The 13369-nt window shown below is 43.7% G+C and overlaps 1 protein-coding gene across 8 annotated transcripts in view; it reads left to right on the plus strand.

Annotated features, from left to right (window-relative positions):
• Nucleotides 1-11896, plus strand: part of CEP112 (centrosomal protein 112) — a 279030-nt gene extending 267134 nt beyond the window's left edge. For 6 of the 8 annotated variants that reach the window (XM_090059025.1, XM_090059029.1, XM_090059032.1 and 3 more), the window contains 3 exons: nucleotides 7649-7750; nucleotides 9957-10021; nucleotides 11453-11896. In XM_090059025.1, the coding sequence (XP_089915151.1) occupies nucleotides 7649-7750; nucleotides 9957-10021; nucleotides 11453-11456 (171 nt within the window). In that variant the 3' untranslated portion in view covers nucleotides 11457-11896. Of the gene's footprint in view, nucleotides 1-7648; nucleotides 7751-9956; nucleotides 10026-11452 lie in introns of those variants that run through there. The other 2 variants (XM_090059027.1, XM_090059031.1) reach the window with 1 other exon arrangement.
• Nucleotides 11897-13369: the final 1473 nt, after the last annotated feature.

Genomic DNA, 13369 nt, shown 5'->3' on the forward strand with positions numbered 1-13369 from the left:
GACCTCTGGCCACCAAAGTGGATAACCAGGAGTTTTCACATAAATGCGGGGGGAGGCTGCAGCCACCGTTGCCATAAATTAAATGACATCCACAGCACAGCTTGTACTCCTGGAGCCTTTAGCCAGAGCTGGGGCACTGGCCTCATTCCCTGAAATTCATCTCTCCATGTGCAGTCCAGTTTTTTAAGCATTGCGCTTTTTGGGGTGAATTAATGCATCGTCTCTAGCTTTGTGGTTGTGCAAGTCATCCAGCACAACTGGTAAAATGGGCCTTTCAATTTTTTAAGCTTCTGAAAATAAAACCATTTAGCTGTTCCAGCTGTCTGTTTCTTCTCTGGTCTCACTAAGAACACGTGTAACACATGTTGAATGAGCACAAATATACATGCATCAAGAACCCCACCCAAAACGAGCGCTTGGCTCAAAAAATATTTATCCTGGCAAAGCATGTGTGCATGCACACACAGTGTTTTTCGGCACTCATAGAAATAATAGCATAAATTTATCTGAATTTTAAAAAAATATATAAATCTTAATCATAATTTCTCTCTCACACTCTATGTTCAAAGAAGGTTTTGTTTGTTTCAGAATTATTCCTGTTTTTCTTTGTGCTTGTATTTGTCTTTATATTTACTTTCTCTTGGTGGTGTGTGGAAAGGATTTATGGATGGGAGTCTCCTGAACTGTCACCAGAGGTGCCTATCTCATTCCCTTTGCACGATCATTGTAAATAATACACATTTGGCAAGATTTGCTTTTTCCAAAAGAATATAATTGGCACTTCTTTAAGGGAGCTCTAATTTATTTCTAGTTGTCAAATGTTTAAGCATGTGCATTCTTTAAAGAGAAACTGGAAGTCATAACTCATCTCACTTTCAAATAAATAAAACCTGCCCATTTTGATTTGTAGTCCTGATGGCAAAACTTCTTGGCAGATTTGAATCAGATTGTATCTGAAACTTGATTAGCATGAAGTGGTGTGTGAATTCACTCTTATGGAAATTTCCAGTTAAAAGTTTTAAAGAGCACTCTGCGAGTCTGTCCTCTAGTGAATATCCTCTTTGGATTTAGTTATAAATTTAGGCCCTAATCTAGAAAAAACCCATAAGCATGTACTTAACTATACGCAGGTGGTTTGTCCTGGTGAGGTCAGTGGAACAACTCGCACGTACTAAGCTGAGGACAGGGAAGGTTCCAGTTCAGCAAAGGTGTTTACACACGCGCGTAGTCTTGCTGAATTAAACGAGCCTGCTCACAAGCTTCAGGACAGAGCTGAAAAGTGATGTCAGTGCTTTGCTGGCTCAGGGTTTCAGTGAATACATTAACATTGGGAAGATGCATGGTGCTATCCCACTCTAGCTGACATATCTCAATATACCACTACTTAGTAATAATGGTACATGAGGAACCCTTGAATATAGGCTGACTAACTACATATCCTACCACGACACACATCTACAGCAGCCACGCCCAGTTTTTCTGAAAATTTCACCTTCCTGTAATAAAATCAACTAATATTTTATCTTCCTTTTATTTGCAAATGGTGATGCTGTTGCTCCACTGTGATTCTTCACTTTGGAGTGCAGTAATATTTGGATATTTTGTTTAGGCTCTCAGTTGTGTTCACTTCCCTTGTCTTCAACCAGGGACATGTTCTAAATCTCTTAGGTCTGTTTTCCTAATCACTGCAATGGGAATGAGCACTGCAGTTTGCCTAATCTCAATTCCTCCTTTTCCATTTCCATTTTTTAAACGGCTCCACTCAAACGTTCCCACTTTTGATTCATTACTTCCATGGTTATCTGCTTAGGTGTGTGAAGAAGTACATCCAGTTTGTAGGAAGTGACTTAATTTGATGTTTGGCACTGCAGTAGTGTAAAATACATTGCTAGCCAGCCAACTTTATGTAGCTGCCTATTATGACCCCTCTGTATGAGAGAGCACTAAAGTAACAGCAACCTTACATTTCCCCCATGTAGTAGGATCAGTAATTCATAAAGATGAGTTTGCTCTTCAACTGGATCATGAAATGTGTTCGAATTCACAATAGACATACATGGTCCTACCTTGACTCATTTCACCTTCATCATATCAACATAATCTGGGTGCTGATGGTGCTGGGCACCAATGGTCCAGATAATCTGTTGGGATCTGCAATTTCCTCCTGGGGTTCCACAGAGGGAGGCGTAGCGACCTGCTCAAGGTCACTTGGGATGTCAGGAGCTGGGCAGGGATCTTTTCTTCCAGGTTCCAGGCCAGCACCTTCACCCCCCGGCCATCCTTCCTCCACCGTGGTCCCAACCCGACACCTAATCACCTATCCAAAAAGCATATTTCCAGACAAGTGTCATATCAGCCAGAAGTCCTTTAAATTGTCAGCACTGAATTAATTTTTGAAGGCTCTGGACTTATAAGTACTTTAAAGCAAATGGATCTACTGTTGGCAAAGCATTTTTTAGGATGGCAGTTAAGTTCTCACTGCTTCTTTCTACTGCTTTTTTTTCCCATTTAAGTAGGATCAAGCTTTGCATATACACATGAATCAGAAGGAACAATCATCTAGTTACATGAACATAACAGTGGCCTTTAAGAAATGAATTGTTATGTTTATACAGCTACGTTATCCGGGTGTTTTGAAATTCCTTGGTCTCGATGCTCCATTTCTGTTCTCAGAGATGACTACCAGTCAGCCTCCATATCTACTGTTATGGCCTCCTCCCAGTAGCATCAAAGTGCAAAAAGCTCTGAGGTTGTACAGGAGCAGGCCTTAAATAGGTTGCTTGTGGTATGTACAAGGTAGCATCTTGTGCAGTGTAATTGTTTTAAAGGCAAAGGACCACCGGGGTGTGTTTGGAAACAGCATCCCAGATCAGAGCTCTGTGCTTAGTCCTTGTCTTCATCTGGGAGGCATTGTTATATCTGCCAGAAACTTTTCTCCCTACAGCTGCAATCGCAGCTCTAATCCTCCGTCTAGTTGCATGCTCTTAGAGTGCTAGTGTTTCAGAGGAATTTGATAAACAGCCATCACCCAAACTCCCCAGGGACTCACGATTATTACACAAACAACGTACCAGGGCAACACAGGCCTGAGAAGCCTGAGTCACAAGAATTTCTTGTGTGGCAGCATCCTTTGCTTACAACTGGGCCTTTAGAAATGCCCTTTGTCCGTTTTAGGTTGGCAGTTAGTTAAAATATTAATCTTAAGAGTAGGGGAAAGTTAATAAAAAAAATAAAGGAATACGAAAATGATTCCTGCAGCTGTTGATATTCTTTTTCCTAACTGCCTATAAATTAGTCCCAACATGGCTATAAATTAGGCCCTGTAATGTGGCTGTGGGCATTCTTGGGAGGTACCAAAAATGTCATTGGAGCAGTGCATGGATATGACAAAAACAGCAGACATAGTAGTTTGAAACTCCTGTGCCTTGGCCCTTAATCTTTAAATTTTCTTAGCTCTTTAGGAGTGTGGTGGCAGAGCAGTTAAGGGTATGTCAAAGAGCCATACGATTACTCAGCGCTCCAGACTGAAATGAGAGAGGCCTGGTGAGAGCCTCTGGGTTAGGGTCAGAGGGGTGAGCAAATAAGGGGGGTGGTGTGGTGGGGTCTGCTATAGACCAGCAGACCAGGAGGAAGCAGTGGATGAGACTTCTTCAGACAGCTAGCAGAAGTTTCCCAGTCATGGGCCCTGGTTCTCGTGGGGGACTTCAGTCCCCCTGACATCTGCTGGGAGGGTAATACGGCAGTGTGCAGGCAATCCAGGACGTTTTTGGAGAGTGTTGGGGACAACGGCCTGGTGCAAGTGCTGGAACGGCCAAATAGGCCATGCTCTTCTTGACCTGCTGCTCACAAAAGGGAAGAATTGGTGGGGGATGTAGCAGTGGATGGCAGCAGTGACCCCAAGAGGACTGAGATCAGGATCCTGAGGAAAGGAAGATGGAGAGCAGCAAAGTAAGGACCCTGGACTTCAGAAAGGCAGCAGGATCCCGTGGGAAGCCAGAATGAGGGGGAGAAGAGTCCAGGAGAGCTGGCTGTACTTGAAGGAGGCTTTACTGAGAGTGCAGGAACAAACCATCCCAATGTACAGGACAACTAGCAAGTATGGCAGAAAACCAGATTGGCTTAGCAGGGATCTCTTCAGTAAACCAAATCACAAAAAAGCAACTTATAAGAAGTGGAAACTTGGACAAATAACTAGGGAGGAGTATAGGAGCGTTGCTCAGGTGTGTAGGGATGAAGCCAGGAAGGCCAAAGCTCAATTGAAGTTGCAGATAGCAAGGACGTGAAGGGTAATAAGAAAGGTTTCTACAAGTGTGTCAGAAGAGGAAGATCAGGGAAAGTGTGGGTCCCTTACTGAATGGTGGAGACAACCTTGTGATAGGGGATGCAGAAAAGGGTGCAGTACTCAGTGCCTTTTTTGCCTCAGTCTTCACAGGCAAGGTCAGCTCCCAGACTACTGCACCTGGCAGCACAGTTTGGGGAGGAGGTGAGCAGCCACCAGGCAAAAGAACAGGTTAGGGACTATTTAGAAAAGCTGGATGTATACAAGTCCATGCGGCTGGATGGGATGCACCCAAAGGTGCTGAGGGATTTGGCTGATGTAACTTCAGAGCCATTGGCCATCATCTTTGAAAACTCATGGCAATAGGAGAGGTCCTGAATGATTGGAAAAGGGCAAACATAGTGCCCATATTTAAGAAAGGGAAGAAGGAGGATCCAGGGAACTCCAGACCAGTCAGTCTCACCTCAGTTCCTGGAAAAATCATGGAGCAGATCCTCAAGGAAGCCATTTCTAAGCACTTGGAGGAGAAGGAGGAGATTAGGAACAGTCAGCGTGGATTCACCATTGACAAGTCATACCTAACCAACCTGACTGCCTCTATGATGAGATGGCTGGCTCTGTGGATGTGGGGAGACTGGTGGCTGTGGTGCACCTTGATTTTTAGCAAGGCTTTTGATACGGTCTCCCGCAGCATTCTTGCAGGCAAGCTAGGGAAGTACAGGCTGGATGAATGAACCGTAAGGTGGATAGAAAACTGGCTGGAGCATCAGGCTCAGAGAGTAGTCATCAAGGGCTCAATATCTAACTGGCAGCCAGGATCAGGAGGAGTGCCCCAGGGGTTGGTCCTGGGGCCAGTTTTGTTCATCGACCTGGAAGATGGCAGAGTGCACCCTTAGCAAGTTTGCAGATGACACCAAGCTGGGGGGAGCAGTAGATATGCTAGAGGATAGGGCTAGGATTCAGAGTGATCTAGGCAAATTGGAGGATTGGGCCAAAGGGAATCTCATGAGGTTCAAGAAGGACAAGTGCAAAGTCCTGCACTTAGGATAGAGCAATCCCTTGCACCGGTGCAGGCTGGGGGCTGATGGGCTGAGCAGCAGCTCTGCAAAAAAGGACCTGGGGGTTACAGTGGACAATAAGCTGAATATGAGCAAACAGTGTGTCCGTGTTGCCAAGAATGGCATCCTGTGCTGCACTGGCAGGAGGTCAAGGGAGATGATTCTTCCCCTCTATTCAACACTGGGGAGGCCACATCTGGAGTCCTGTGTCCAGTTTTGGGCCCCCACTACAGAAAGGATGTGGACAAGTTGGAGAGAGCCCAGCAGAGGGTGGCAAAATTGGTGAGGGGGCTGGGGGACATGACTTATGAGGAAATACTGAGGGAACCAGGGTTATTTAGTCTAGAGAAGAGGAGACTGAAGGGGGATTTAATAGTAGCCTTTGGGTTCCTGAAGTGGGGGGTTACAAAGAGGATGGAGCTGGGCTGTTCTCAGTGGTGGGAGGTGACAGAACAAGGAGCATGGGCACAAGTTGCCCCAAGGGAAGTTGAGGTTAGATATTAGGAAAACTTTTCTCACTAGGAGGGTAGTAAAACACTGGAGCAGGTTACCCAGAGGGGTGGTGATAGCTCCATCCTTGGAGGTTTTCAGAACCCTGCTAGACAAAGCCTCGGTTGGGATGATGTAGTCGGGGCTGGTCCTGCTTGGAGCAGGGGTTAGACTAGATGTGACCTCCTGAGGTCCCTTCCTGCCCTCATTTTCTATGAGTCAATGTCACTATTATGACTCCTGAGATGGGAGTTCAAGCCCCACTCTGGACTTGTGTCAGAGTTATCCCTGGCTAACGCAGCTGTACTTGCTCATTTGGGCTAGGGAATGAAGGCCGCTGGGCCTGATGCTTGCTGCATCACTCCATTGTGGCTGCAGTAACTGTCCTGCCTTACCCATGCTGGCCTTACAAAAGGATGTTTGACTCGCTGTGATTTCCTTTTGAATCTTTTATCATTTAAAGATTTTTACTCGGTGCCCACTGAAAGCAACCGAAGTCCTTCCATTGACTTAAGTAAATACTGAATCCATGTGTAAATGATCCATTGATCATTTACGTGCAGATAAAATCACTTCATGGTTTCCTCCGTTGTCAGGATGGAGACAAAAATTCCCATTGATATTTGTATGCATATATAACAAAGAGGTGCTAAGATAGTATACTTCCTTGTTAGATAGCCTCATTCTTATGTAAGGAAATAGCACCTTTGTCTTTTGAAGATGCCCATTCCAAGTCCACACATTTAAAAAAATTTTGTGAGTGTTTGAATCCCCATCTAGGTCTTGAACTCATTGTAATGAAAAGAGAAAGGTCAAGGAGAAGGCAATATCATGTGGAATCTGTTAGGGTATCAGATAATGTGCCTAGAAATTGCTGTAAAATTATCTTTCCAAAATACTTTGCTTCTCCTCAAGTTAGTACTTTTAGAGCTTAGTTAGAAAAGTAGATGAGCTGCTTGAACTACGGTTCAGTGAATGTGACTGAAAAATGTGCTATGAAGGGCAAGGAACAACTTGCAAATTTTGCATAAAATAATATCTCCAAGGCAAGCTCCTCAGAATACCTAGATGGGTATTGACAAGTCATTAAACTCTTCTGACTGCATCACTCAGCTGGAGGGCATCAATAGCACTGGAATGAAGTCCAAGAAGAGACCAGATGCAAATAAAGAATAGTCACATCCGTGGAAAAAAATCCTCCTTACAAAACTTCTCCACTTCAAAGCATTAAAAAAAAACAGACATTGAGTTATTTCACTTGTGTGTGGGGACTACGATACAAGCAGCACGTTCTTGCTTGATCTAGCTCCCACCGAAGCCACCAGAGCACATTAGTAGGTGGTAACCTCATTGCCCCTTCCTCCTCTTGGCCTTCCTTATTCTCCTTTGCTCTTCTACAAAGGTTTGCTAACATTTTTCTCTTTTCCATGCCCCCAGTAAAACACATTTGGAGATGGTTATCGGTGCTACTGTCATTACCAAGTGACATGAGAGCACAGGGCAGGAGGTTCTTGATTCCTAAGCCTGCAGCCAGTATAAAGGGCAATGATAGGAGCAGAAAGGCACTGCCTGCCACTTGACCCAAAAAGGAGACACCATTTCAGTGGCAATAGTGGTGGCTGGATCTTGGTTGTCGCAGCTCTGTTCACTCGTACCGATTCTGTTCTCTGCTCTGTGCCTCCATTTTCTTACACCCAAATCATTCCTGCCCTGTGTCCAAATTGAGAGAGATTACTCTGAGAAGAAACTGGCTGTGAAGACACAAACCTGCCTCTAAGATTAGTTTTAATCTTAGCATTTAAATTTCTCTGTTCCATTTCAGATCACCTATATTCGACAAGAATATGAAACCAAACTCAAAGGTCTAATGCCAGTGTCTCTGAGACAGGAACTCGAAGATACCATTGCGTCTTTAAAATCTCAGGTAAAATCTCAGCATCTAGTTAGCTCCCATTTTAGTATCCAGATAAAACATGTCTCTCTTTAAAAGGCAGTTGTGACTGGATTATATTTGGCAGTACAACACATTGAATTGATGTCAGGAATAAACTGACAAGATTTCAGTACTTGTCACACACGCCCGTCTTCCAGTGGCCAGGAGGAGGGTTCCCTCCCTCGGCTCCTTGGTAGGCAAAGTGTCATCTCTCTTGATTCAAGACATTTGCCTTAAAGATCTGCAGAAAGCAGAAAATAAATCAGGGATGATGTTTCAGCCTTTCAGGAATGACCTCTTCAGGGGAGGGTACATCTAGCTACCATCTATTAGCACCGTTTCTCTAGGGAGAACCGTTTCAGCATGCATTGGAAGGGACCCTTTTGTTTCCTTTGCAACCCAGACAATGAACCATCCCACAAACCTGCTGCATTCGTTGTTAAATGTAATAATATTAATGTGAAATATTTCTATTTCTGTAAGGCCCCTGACTTGGTACTGCAATATGTTTTAATAAGGAACAAAAATTACCCCAATTCAATGAGTTACACATGATAGAAATTGCAAGCTGCTTAAGTGTGGCATTAAAATTTCATTATAAAGAGGGAATCATGTTCAAGTTCAGTCATGTCTTTCTGTTGGGCCATTATGTAATCTTATTTATCAGGGACCTGAAAACCCCCCCATAAATTTATTACAAAAAAATCTACAACAGCACAAGGATATTGGAGAGAGGTAACTATTAAAGAGGGCAGGTAGGTCCCTGATACAGAGTGATCTGGGCTGTGGTAAGTTAGGTGCAATGAAAACATGGTGCAGTGCAGCCAAATGTTAGTTCCTACATTTAAGAACAACTAATGTTGGTCATACTTATAGGAAAAGGGGTTTAGCTTGGGAAGTAGCAACTGAAATGGGTGTGAGGATCATAAACCATCACCTGAACATTAGGTCCTAAAGGAGCTACTGTGATCCTTGGACATGCAAGCTGCCCTGGGCAGGTTGTACTGGCTCTGTACTTAGCAACACTGTGACTCTTCCTGCACACTATGTCCTGTTCTTCCAGAAGGATGTTGAAAACATGACGTGACTTCTGAGAAGAACGAGAGTTTTATGTTCCTGTGGCACCAGTGAATTGTTAAGGTTGCAGATACTCTTTTTCATGAAGAAATTCCCAGTGGCAACAATAGACAGTCTAGTTTAAGTCTTTGTGGGGAAAAAAAAAGAGTCAAAAATCTACCAGGGAAATATGTTGCCAGTTGATAGTAAAAAAATGTTTTAAAAGTTTACAATTAACTGGTAGTAAGGATTTCACTGGGACAAATATAAGACTACCACACATTCCAGTGAGTTAAAAAACGGAACTGAATATCCCGTTTGCATCAGCAGCATTTCAAAAGAGTAAAAGTAACTGCGCACTCTTCGACTGGGTGTTAACCCAGAAATGCATACCTACTGGCTGCATTTGCAACAGTATGCAGTAGTTGGAGACTGTTGGGGAAATCAGGTTCTTGTCTGAAGTGCAGGTATCCTGGTCTGAAAATTGTTGAAATTCCTGTTTGAAAACATCAGACAAGGGGGGCAGTGGAGTCCCTGCACCTGTCAGAATTATGAACATTTCCAGGGAGCTGAGGAGGCAAGGTCCGGTAACGCAACCCGACGCTGTTAGACGGAAATAAATAGGAAAACTGGCAACATTTTCTAAAACTTCAGTAAAATAGAAAGCACATTGCTACAGCGGTCTTTCTCCCGCCCCCTGTACTCTTTATGGCTACCTACGTAGGAATAATAACCGTTGCACCCATAATAACCATGTGTACCCATAGGGCAGGTGAATACTATTATTAGCATTTTTCAGATCGGGAAACCAAGACAAATGAGCAAAGTGACTTTCTCAGAGTCAGAGCCCAGGGGTGGGGTTTGACTCAGTGCCATGCTTCGTCCACCTGTTACATCATTGAGAACAGGTCCAGGTTCAAAATCCATCTTGGCTTCCTGGGATCAGAAAGGCTATGGGTACATAGTCCAGGGCAACCATCCTAGCATCTTCCTGTGAAGCATTGTTGAAGCCTAGCTTGTGATCCTGGTGCTATTCTATCTTACCAGCATACAAAGGGTTTAGACAGTATAATCAGTCTGTGTGATATCCTGCTACATTATTCGTTAGATTTTTGTGCACCATTTTTATGTATTTTTGCAGGTAAACTTTCTGCAGAAGAGAGCATCTGTCCTACAGGAAGAACTGAATTCCTACCATACCAGAAGGTAGGTAAATATCTTCCGATCAGTTTGTACCGTTTCGCACCTGTGGGCCCCAGTTCTTGAAGTTTTACAGCTTAATTAAAATGCTCCAATATGGTTGCAGTTTAAAAAGAACCTTATTTTCGGTAAACAAGCTGTCTCTGACAAGTTACCCAGTGCTTAGTCAGTACTCTTAGAGCAAGATTAGAGAACTTGCAGGTGCATTATAAGTCTGGGACTTGCCTCAGTGTTCGTGTTGAGACAGTGGCTCGCTGCACAGCTGTGGGCCTGTGGTGATGCCGCTGCCTTTTAAGATAGAGAATGATGATGCAATTTTTAATATTACAGATCACCTCTTCAAAGTACCGGATCTTCGTGAGCTTTAGCTTTGTTTCAAACACTTACGCCCTTCAAAATAAATGGCTGCAAGTGTTGCAACAGCAATAAAAGACTCTCTGTACCTTAAAACGAATGAGTCATGTGGATAAGTGAATAAAAAAAACCCCCTTCCATTGAGTCTTTTTATCCCTATAGGGCTTGTTGATATGTCTGTATCTCACATGAGGATACCTGTATATAACAGGATGTGAGCATAAAAGCAGATGATATTTTAATGCAAATCATGTAAGACATAAAACTAGTTTGAAAATATTTATCTGGAGGAGCCTTTTGACATTTTCAGTGTTGTAAGCTGCTGATAAAACATGGATGGGTACCGGTATACAATGTACTGTCTCCCTTAGATTATTCTGTATCTAATATAAGCAGCACTGTCAGGTAAACAGAAAGATGTCAAGTGTCCTATGAGCCAGGTACTTGCCATCTTCATTCTTAGGGAAGTAGATGGCTAGAAAATAGCTAATATTCGACGAGCGCAGTCACTGCATTAGATGTAGCTCAGTAACAACCACAAAAGATGAGCATCGAATCTGAATGTGGTTTATGTGATAGGATTGTAGAGAGGGAAGGTCACAGAATGAGTAGGCGTGAAACATTAACTTCATCATCTTACCCTTGCAGATGGACTTAAGGTTGCACGCATTGGAGAGACACTTGCACTGCTACCATCTTTGCTGTGGTTAAACTGAGTATTTCCACTGCTAGGCTTGTCAGGCCATGACTACACTGACACAGAGTGGGCACTAACACAGCCTAATGCACATTCATTTAGGACCTCACATTGGAGGTACTAAACTGAATGCGCATTAGGAAAAGTGCATTACTGCATGTGTAGACACACCCATTATTACTTTTCTCTTAATCCTGGTTCCCTGGGGTATACCTTTTGTTGTTAATGCAGTGCCTTGGTGTACCTGGCAAGCTCGTCACCACAGGAATTGAGCATAAAAGTATACAAAGCCCAACATAATGGGGAAGTGGTCCTAATAAGAGCCTTTGGACACCCCTGCATTACAAATAAGAAGATATAACTAATGAGGACATTTTAATTTTCAGGTAATTGCTGGAGCAGATGACTCTGTTCAAGTGTCAAATGGACTTCTTTCAGCAGGTTTGAAGATTTGGATCTTGTAAATTAAAGAGTGAGATCAGTGGCTGTTTTGTTAGCACAGAAAATGCAATTAAGTTCATGAAAGCCCATCCATTGTTCATGCCAGCATTTTTGAGTTGTATCTTACTTGAATTATTTTTTATCATTATTACAAATTTAAACTTTTGATATATTGCGTGTGTTTGTGTGAGTGCTGACTATACTTACTGAAAAAACTAAAATCGCTCTGCGAATATGTGTTTTATTACTTCCTAGTGTCATTTTTATTCACTTTTACACATGAAGAAATCACGTTCCAATTATTATTGTTGCCCCAAATATTTTAACATATTTCACATTGTTTTTTGTTCATATGTTTACATAATATTAAAATATTCTTTTGTACTCTTTTTGTTTTGACATTGTTTGTGTTCCCTGAACATTTCATTTGCTTAAATAGCCATGCTGTTTAATGGGATTTTGCATTTTCTTTTGTTTGGAAAATACTTCAAGCTGCATCCAAGGAAAAATTGTGTTATGACAATGGAAACACCACAGATGCTGGATGCAGTCACTTAAGGGCAGTCGGTGAGAGCTCTTCCACCAGGCAGTTGTAGGAAAGTGGGGAGGATCTTCTTCATTTGTTGATAAAATGCAATATTATAACTGTCGGTATGCGATGTATTTTGAAAAGCTCTGGAGCATGTAGGGATCCTGGTTCTTTAAACGTGCACCCATGCTTAACTTAAGTTATCTGAATAGTCCCACTGAACTCCTCGGTGCTTTGTAGGGGCTTGATGCCAAGCGGATGCTTAAGAGTTTGCAGGATAGGAAGCATTGAAACAATGGAAAGAAGGCATGCAACACCTGATTGGAAGTCCTCATTGCCTTGCAAATTTTGGCTCTTATTATCTGGTAGGTGCATTATTGGAAGATGCCCGTTACTATGTTTTGAATCCTGGAATTTAGGAATGCCTCCAGTACGAAACGCTCTGTGTTCTTCCTCAGAGTAGTCTTTGGTCTTAAAAACCAGGATTCATGGTCTGGGATGGGAGGAGGAATTCCTGTTTTAATTCCAGCTATGACTCTGTATGACACCAGGGCCACAAAAATCAAACCCTTTCCTGTCTGTCTACACCTTCCCCACAGCAGTGGAATAAGTATATTGGCATTTGTACAGGGGTGTGAAAGTGAAGACCACTACGTGTGAAGCAGCAGCAATGCCGCCTGCCACGTGGGGCCCTGGGTGCTACGCTGAGTCATAGTTTCATAGTTGGTCGGGTTGGAAGAGATCTGAGCAGACCATCAAGTCTGACCCCCCCTGCCATGGCAGGAAAGAGTACTGGGGTCAAATGACCCCAGCGAGGTGTACATCTAACTGCCTCTTAAAGACCCCCAGGGTAGGAGCCAGCACCACCTCTCTTGGAAGCTGGTTCCAGAACCTAGCCACCCTGACTGTGAAGTCGCGCCTCCTGATATCTAACCTAAACTTACCCTCTGCCAGCTTGTGACTGTTATTCCTGGTCACTCCTGGTGGTGCTCGGGGGAACAGGGACTCCCCCATTGCCTGCTGATCCCCCCTGACTAGTTTATAACAGGCCACTAGATCCCCCTCAGCCTTCTCTTGTGGAGGCTGAACAGGTTCAGGTCCCGTAGCCTCTCCTCGTAGGGCCTGCCCTGCTGCCCCCTGATCATGCGAGTGACCTCCTCTGGACCCTCTCCATGCTGTCCACATCCCTCCTGAAGTGCGGCACCCAGAACTGGACGCAGTACTCCAGCTGCGGCCTGACCAGTGCCGCATAGAGGGGGAGGATCACCTCCTTGGCCCTGCTCGAGATGCATCTGTGGATGCATGACGGTACGGTTGGCCTTCCTGACCGCGT

Source organism: Crocodylus siamensis, chromosome 8 (assembly GCF_052110815.1).
Source record: "Crocodylus siamensis isolate JL-2025a chromosome 8, ASM5211081v1, whole genome shotgun sequence".
NCBI classification, from domain to species: Eukaryota; Metazoa; Chordata; order Crocodylia; family Crocodylidae; genus Crocodylus; species Crocodylus siamensis.